This window comes from Hipposideros armiger, unplaced genomic scaffold, assembly GCF_001890085.2.
Source record: "Hipposideros armiger isolate ML-2016 unplaced genomic scaffold, ASM189008v1 scaffold_378, whole genome shotgun sequence".
NCBI classification, from domain to species: domain Eukaryota; kingdom Metazoa; phylum Chordata; class Mammalia; order Chiroptera; family Hipposideridae; genus Hipposideros; species Hipposideros armiger.
Window position 1 is genome coordinate 1681334 of NW_017731728.1, and position 7825 is coordinate 1689158.

The 7825-nt window shown below is 64.8% G+C and overlaps 1 protein-coding gene across 2 annotated transcripts in view; it reads left to right on the forward strand.

Moving 5' to 3' along the window:
* Nucleotides 1-1833: 1833 nt before the first annotated feature.
* PEAR1 (platelet endothelial aggregation receptor 1) overlaps nucleotides 1834-7825 on the forward strand; it is a 10814-nt gene continuing 4822 nt past the window's right edge. For both annotated transcript variants that reach the window (XM_019662555.1, XM_019662556.1), the window contains exons 1-13: nucleotides 1834-2061; nucleotides 2664-2768; nucleotides 2970-3070; nucleotides 3803-3895; nucleotides 4137-4380; nucleotides 5018-5138; nucleotides 5349-5485; nucleotides 5571-5783; nucleotides 6066-6240; nucleotides 6331-6451; nucleotides 7156-7319; nucleotides 7408-7510; nucleotides 7639-7785. In XM_019662555.1, coding sequence (XP_019518100.1) covers nucleotides 1961-2061; nucleotides 2664-2768; nucleotides 2970-3070; nucleotides 3803-3895; nucleotides 4137-4380; nucleotides 5018-5138; nucleotides 5349-5485; nucleotides 5571-5783; nucleotides 6066-6240; nucleotides 6331-6451; nucleotides 7156-7319; nucleotides 7408-7510; nucleotides 7639-7785 — 1825 coding nt within the window. In that variant the 5' untranslated portion in view covers nucleotides 1834-1960. The remainder of the gene's footprint in view (nucleotides 2062-2663; nucleotides 2769-2969; nucleotides 3071-3802; nucleotides 3896-4136; nucleotides 4381-5017; nucleotides 5139-5348; nucleotides 5486-5570; nucleotides 5784-6065; nucleotides 6241-6330; nucleotides 6452-7155; nucleotides 7320-7407; nucleotides 7511-7638; nucleotides 7786-7825) is intronic.

Here is a 7825-nt window from a genome sequence, read left to right on the forward strand (position 1 = left end):
CAGACAGGGCCAGCCTGGGCCTGGCAAGGTGGCCGGATCAGGGCAGGGGCAGAGGGAGTAACTTGGGGACGTTAGGAAAAGGAGCCCGCTGTTTGGGGGGATGGGGGCATGTGTGGGGTAGGCTGTGGGTGGCGCCCTGGGACAGTCCATGGGATCTGGACACTCCTGCCTGTGGCCTGGTCCCTGAGGACGGGCTGAGTCCCCCCCTCACCCACTCAGAGTGAACCATAGGAAGGCGGCTTCTGGCCCTGACCCCCCCACACATCCCACCTTCGGAGTTGAGGGCAATGGGAGGGCAGAGCCGCCCCCACTTCCTGCCCCCACAAACGCACATTCCAGCCAACCTCCATTTCCTGAGCACCCCCCCCCCCAGCGCACACTCTGGCCCCCCAGGCCCTGGTGCCCCGGCTGACCGAGCTTCTCAGGCCCGTGATGCCTGAGGCCTGGTGAGTCACTTGCAGTGAGTTAGGTAGGAGCTGAGGGGGTGATCTGCCCCCCAGGACCTGTGATGGGGGCAAGTGGCCCACAGGGGGGCCCTGCTGCTCTGCATGCCTGGAGGACGCTGGGCAGAGGTCCACGGTGGGGGGAGGACACCTGGGGAGGAGAGGTGGGAGGAATGTACACTGCACACCTGAGTGGCTGTGGGCTGGAGGGCGACTGACGGGGGGAGGCCCGGAGCAGGGTTCTGGCTCCAGGACCCCGAGGGAAGGGGCCTGCCTGGAGCTGGAGCTGAGAACGGCGTCTGTGGGGACCCTGGGAGTGTGTGGGTGGGGGCGTGGGGTGGGGCCAGGCAGCAAGCATTCCAGAGATGCTCGGGGGTGAGAGGCCTGGGACCTTTCTGCCGGGGAAAATCTTAAGCAGATGTGGAGGCCTGGGCGGGCGGGGAGTGAGTTTTAGGAACACTGAGCGAAATCTGAAACCGGCCATGGGGGTGGCCACTCAGGAGCTGGGCCTCCCTGACCTGCAGGGGAAGACTCATCTGAGGTCCTGACCCTCTTCCCACCCAGTGGGCGAGGCTAGGGGTGGGAGACGTGGTCAGGAGCCCATTTGCAGATGGCTGATAGGTGGCCAGAGGGAGGAGGGTGCTTCTCTGAGGCCGGGCTGGCACCTCCTGGAGGACAGCACCTGGGGTTGAGTGCAGTGGTGTGCTGGCTCTGGTGTTGGGGGGCGGGGGGGTGGCTGGCCCATTTCCATGGTGTAAATAACCCCATGCCTGAGTTTCAGCTACTGAGTGACATCCCTGGACCGGGAGCTGGGAAGGGACAGCACCGTTGGTTCTCGGGGGTCCACCTTAGCGCCCGCTCACCAGTAGTTGAGAGGGGTCTCCTTCAAGGTCACCTGGGCCCATCCCTGTTTGTTCCCATCCCACATGGCAGGAAGCCCACAACCACGTGAGGGTGGTGTTTACCTCTGCCTGCATGCATCCCGTGATGGGGAGCTCACCACCCGCTCTGACTGTTGGAAAGTTCTTCCTCCAGCTGAGCCGCAGTCGGCCTCCCACAAAACTGCCCCCTTGGCTCTAGTGACACACCTCGGTGCACATATAAAAGCGCTCAGGGTGGCAGCTGGGCTGGGGGCTGGGGGTTCAGAGATAAACGGCACGGGTCCCTGCCTCCGGGGGTTACGGTCAGGGGACAGGCTCTAGGACAGCGGTGGGGTGGGTGCTGGGGGCAGTCTGCCAGTGGGGGCTGGGGAGCAGAGGACACAAGCGGCACTCAGGCTAACCCTTGAAAGGCAAGTGTTCGAGGGGAAGGGGGAAGGAGGAAGCAGTGTGAGGAAGGCCCAAAGCTACGCAGCTCACCTGGTCAGGCGTGAGACGGGGCAGCCGGGGCGCAGGCGGCATGGCCCGGACCACAAGAGGCAGCCGCCGCCTCTCCCGCCCCCTGCTCAGGTCTCTGCAGACACTTGGTCCTCTAGGCTTGGAGCTGCAGCGCCCCTCACCAGCTCATAGGCCTCCGCCATGTCGCCTCCTCTGCCCACCCTCTTCCTCCTGGCCCTGAACCTGTGGCCTGCTGGAGCCCTTGATGCCAATGACCCCAACACATGCAGCTTCTGGGAAAGGTGAGGGGCCCCCGCTGTGCCTTGAGGGCTCCCCGTTTCCCTCTGGGGGTTCCTCCTCCCTGGCCCTCTGGCTCTCCAGCCCTCACCTCCCTCCTATTTCTGCTTCTGCTCTCTGCTCCACGGGCTGCCTGACCCCCTCCCATCTCTGACCTTGGTTGTCTCCATCCCAGCTCTGAGCCTGTCTGTCCTTCCTTTATCCCTGTTCCTCCGTCCCCGTGGGAGGCTGGCCGCAAGACAGAGCGCGGGATGGGAGCCATTTACTGTGGGGCACGCAGAGGGGCCGGCCCAGGGGGAGCAAAGAACAGGGCTGGGGGGTAAAGCCGAGGGGCCTTATCTGACCAGAAATGCTCCAGCCCACCCCCACCCACTGGGCCCAGATGGCGGAGGAGAACAGAGGAGGGGAACGTGATAGCTCTGGTCCTGTAGGGTGAGAAGGGGTTGTCCCAGGAATACCCCAGTGCTGGGAGGACCCCTTCAATGGGGGACAGGATGGGGGTCCGCCCTAGGCTTGGGGGCGCAAGCCCAGATGTTGAGGTGGCGGGCACGCCTCGCAGCCCTGGGGCCCCTCCCCGCCGGGCCCCTGACCCGTCCCTGTCTTGCAGCTTCACCACCACCACCAAGGAGTCCCACTCCCGGCCTTTCAGCCTGCTCCCCTCGGCGCCCTGCGACCGGCCCTGGGAGAGCCCCCACGCCTGCCCGCGGCCCACGTGAGTGCCTGACCCCTCTGTGGGCAGATGGGCGGCCGGCGGGCTCTCCACGCGCGCGTTCTCTTCTCGGAACCATGAGTTTCGAGGAGGCTGCTGGGCTCAAGGCCCAGCGTGTGAGGGGTGTACCCCGCTTCCCCAGCGCAGAGTGCTGGGCAGTGCCACTTGTGTCAGGGGACTGAGGGCCCTTCCGGGTCTCCACAGGGTTGTCTACAGGACTGTGTACCGCCAGGTGGTGAAGACAGACCACCGGAGGCGTTTGCGCTGCTGCCTGGGCTTCTACGAGAGCAGCGGGGTCTGCGTCCGTGAGTCCTGCGTGGGCTGGGGGTGGGGCGGGGGGACTGGGCAGGCCTGGCCCATCCTCTTAGTCCTGTTCCTACAGGGCGGCTGCTCCTCTGCCCTTCCCTCGCCCCACCTGGGCCTGTCATCCCTAGGGACACAGCTGCCAACGCCTCCCTCCGTCTAGCTCAGCCCGCGTCTCTCCCCTTACATTTCTCTCCATGCCCCTCAGTGACCTCTCTCTCCAGAGCTCTCCCTCTGTCCCTGTGTGTCTGGGGGCTTGGTGTCTGGGTTGGTCTCCCGGCTCTTCCTGTCCCTGTCGCTCTGTTGCTACCTGTCTCTGACTTGTTGCTGTGCAGTCCCGCCTGCCCCTTGCCCCCAACACCCTGAAACCCCCGAACTGGGGGTTCTGCTCCCCTTCCCTCAGCCCTGGCCTGTCACCAGCCCCTGCAGAGACCCCTACCCAGCCCCAACCTGCCCTGGACCCCTTCCCTAGCCATGTCTAGTCGCTACCTGATGAACGCTCTCCCCATTTTCCTGAGGTCCTTTGAGAACTTCACAGAAAAGGGATGGGGAGCCGGGCCCTGGGGTCGGGTTCCCCTCTGGCCTGAGTTGCTGCCCTCAGTCTTTCTGCACATTAGCGGCCGCATTGCTTGTGGGGAATGCCAGGTCCCCGGTGTGGGAGGAAGATGGGCTCAGAGGATGCAGGTGGGTCCGGGCGGAGGTGCAGGCGTCTTCTCACCCCCTCTCCACCCTAGCACTTTGTGCCCAGGACTGTGTGCATGGCCGCTGCGTGGCGCCGGGTCAGTGCCAGTGTGTGCAAGCCTGGCGAGGCAACGACTGCTCCAGTGGTGAGTGGCTGGCGACGGTGGCAGGGCCCTCGGCACACCCTACTACCAGGGCACAGGTGCTTAGGGCCCCAGGGCATCATCCACTATTGCGGTCAGCTGCCTTTCCCCAGATATGGTGCGGGCTTTGGGCCAAAGCGGGCGTGCGACTCTGTGGGGGCTGGGAGACAAAGACAGGGATTACCTGGAGGCTGGGGAGGGGTGAGACCCCTGGTGACCCCCTTCCACCCTCCTCCCCTCACAGCGTGTGCCCCAGGAGTGTGGGGGCCACAGTGTGACAAGCTCTGCGGCTGTGGTAACAACAGCTCCTGTGACCCCAAGAGCGGGGCATGTTCCTGCCCATCTGGCCTGCAGCCCCCACACTGCCTTCAGCCCTGCTCCCCTGGCCGCTATGGGCCTGCCTGCCAGTTCAGTTGCCACTGCCACGGGGCACCCTGTGACCCCCAGACTGGAGCCTGCTTCTGCCCCCCAGACAGAACTGGGCCCAGGTGTGTAATGGGGGACAAGCACACTCATGGGGTCACAGACACAGGACCACACAAGCATACGTGGGCATGTGAGTGGACTCAGACAAGGCCCCTAATGCGGGGAGGGATTTGAGAGGCCAAGGTCCTAGTCCCGGCTCTGCCACTGGCTGGTTGCGTGACCTTGAGCAAATCCTTGACTCTGGGAGCTTGTTTCCTGATGTGCAACGGGGACAGCGTTGCCACCTGTAAGGGTGGCTGTGTGGACGCCACGAGAGAGCATGTGTGTGGAAGCACGTTGTAAAGCGGGGCAGAGACAGGGACCCAGAGAGCCCTGTAGCAAAGCAGGGAGCAGGGAGAGCTGGGAGAAGGCACTCCTAGGTGGGGAGCTCCAGGGCTGGGACCCCCATGCAGGCCAAGGCGTGCCCCGGAAGTAACAGCATAAGCAAAGGTGGAGGTGGAGGGGCACATGGGGCTGTGCACCCCACTGGACCTGGTGGAGCTGTGTCCTGCCATTTCCGGTCCTGACGCCTGCAGTCCCCCCACAGGGGAGGGTGGGGTGGACTCCAGAGCCCTGAGGCCAGGCCTTTCCCCGGGGAGGGCCTGTGTGGTCGGCAGGTAGGGCTTATTCACACACTGACCTCCCCTGCTCTGCCCGCAGCTGCGAGGTGTCCTGCCTCCAGGGCACTGCTGGCACCTTCTGCCCCAGCACCTCTCCTTGCCACAATGGCGGTGTCTTCCAGGCCTACCAGGGCTTCTGTAGCTGCCCACCTGGCTGGATGGTATGAAGGGTGGGGCCTGTGGGGATGGGGTGGAGGTCTGGGGACAATTCTGTGGGTGGTTCTCAGCAGGGCTCCCAGGAGGATATTTGTGAGGGGGGTGGGCTCTGTTGGCCCTGGAGAGGTTTGAGGGCTCTGGGTCTGGGAGAATCAAAAGGGTCCTGTGGCCACGGGGGCCAGGCGCCTAGGCTGTGTTGCCCTCTCACCCCACAGGGCACCATCTGCTCCTTGCCCTGTCTGGAGGGCTTCCATGGACCCAACTGCTCCCAGGAATGTCACTGCCACAACGGTGGCCTCTGCGACCGGTTCACTGGGCAGTGTCGCTGTGCTCCGGGCTACACCGGGGATCGGTGAGTGGCACTGGCAAGGGCGGGAGGGGCGGGGGGCGGTCCCGGAGGGGTGGGCGTGGCCAGGCTCACTCAGCTAGGCGCCCAGGTGCCGTGAGGAGTGCCCCGTGGGCCACTTCGGGCAGGACTGTGCCGAGACGTGCGACTGCACCCCCGGCGCCCGCTGCTTCCCAGCCAACGGCGCGTGTTTGTGCGAACACGGCTTCACCGGCGACCGCTGCGACGAGCGCCTCTGCCCCGACGGCCTCTACGGCCTCAGCTGCCAGGTGCCCTGCACCTGCGACCCGGAGCACAGCCTCAGGTGGGCCGCGGGACACTGGCCAAGGGCTCAGGAGGCCGTGGGAAAGGCCTTCTGCGCCGGAGCCGCCGGAGTCACAAAAGCGCCAGGGGACTATCCAAGGGCGGGACAGACGCCACTGAAGGGAAAAGAGAGGCCTCGGGGATGGGGAAGGGGGTGTTCTCGGAACAGCACCGAGTCTCTTTTTTGGCTCCCTCACTCGGCGGCGACGCGGGCTCTCCCCGGCAGAGGGGTCTGGAGGTAGGCCGTGGCCCCAGCTCAAAGCACCCCCGCCTCCGCCCGCAGCTGCCACCCGATGAGTGGGGAGTGCTCGTGCCAGCCGGGCTGGGCCGGCCTCCACTGCAACGAGAGCTGCCCGCACGACACGCACGGGCCCGGCTGCCAGGAGCACTGCCTCTGCCTGCACGGCGGCCTCTGCCAGCCCGACAGCGGCCTCTGCCGGTGCGCGCCTGGCTACACGGTGAGGCGCGCCCGGAGGCCAGGACCGGGGCCCCGGGGTGCGGGGAGGCGGCAGAGCCGGCCCCCTCACTGGTCTTCCCACCGCCTTCAGGGCCCTCACTGCGCTAGCCTCTGCCCGCCCGACACTTTTGGAGTCAACTGCTCTGGACGCTGTTCCTGCGAGAATGCCATTGCCTGCTCGCCCATCGACGGCTCTTGCGTGTGCAAGGAAGGTAATGGGGCGAGGCCACGGGAAGAAGCGGGGGTGGGGGAAGTGTGTGGGGGTGTCCAAGGGCAGGAGGCAGGCTGCGGGGTAGGGGCGGAGCCACTGGGCAGCAGCTGGACGGTGGGAAAGTAGCCAGACTGCTTCCTTCCTGGAATCTCCACGTTGCTTTTTCTTCAACTGCAAAATTCCCACTCGTCCTTAAAGGCCCAGGCCAGAAGGCCCTTCCTGGGTGAACACTGCTCACCCTCAGTCATACAGAACCACACAATGGCAGCGCCGGGCAGGGCCTCCTGGTCTACCATGGCTGGTGTGGTGGCAATGTTTGGGCTGGACTCTGACACAGATGTATTTTGTTTGGCTCGCTGTGTCCTGTTTAACAAACTTCCAGTCCCAGTCCCCACTCCTCCCTACTGTCTTGCACAAGATCCAGATAACTCATTCAGTTACGGTGGGGCCTCTGTAAGCATTGGATTTGCTGCCAGCCGCCTTCATTTGCCAAAGAGGCAAGCAAGACCCAGAAAGGGGTGGTGCCTGGCCGGCATCCACTTAGCTTTCTGCTCCAGTATATATGCGCGTTTCTTGTACTGGGCCAGGAGCACCCCCACTCCACCCCAGCTCATAGCACAGAGCCTGGCACAGCCAGTACCCAGTGTGTGCTCGCTCAGGAAGGGAGCTGGGTCCCCATGCCTACCTGCAAGGCCCCTCTTTCAGGTTGGCAGCGTGGTAACTGCTCTGTGCCCTGCCCGCCTGGAACCTGGGGCTTTGGTTGCAATGCCAGCTGCCAGTGTGCCCACGAGGCAGCCTGCAGTCCCCAAACTGGAGCCTGTACCTGCACACCTGGGTGGCACGGGGCCCACTGCCAGCTCCCCTGCCAGGTAAGTGCCCAACAGCCTGCCTGCCTGGGGGAGGGGAGGCATAGCGTCCCCCCAGCTGAACTGCCCTACCCTCTGTGCCCCCTCCAAGAAGGGACAGTTTGGCGAAGGCTGTGCCAGTCGCTGTGACTGTGAGCACTCTGATGGCTGTGACCCTGTTCATGGACTCTGCCAGTGCCAGGCCGGCTGGATGGGTGAGCATGCTGGGTGCCCAGGCCCCAGACCCACTCTGGAGTTGGGGATGCATCTCACAGGAAATGTGCTCAGAGGAACCCCTATAGAGGGGGGCCGGGTCAGATCACCCTACCCCTCTCTCCCACAGGTACCCGCTGCCACCTGCCCTGCCCTGAGGGCTTCTGGGGAGCTAACTGTAGCAACACCTGCACCTGCAAGAATGGAGGCACCTGCATCCCTGAGAGTGGCAACTGTGTGTGCGCACCGGGATTCCGAGGCCCCTCCTGCCAGAGGCGTGAGGCCCCACCCCTCCCGTCCTCCGGAGCCATGAGGCC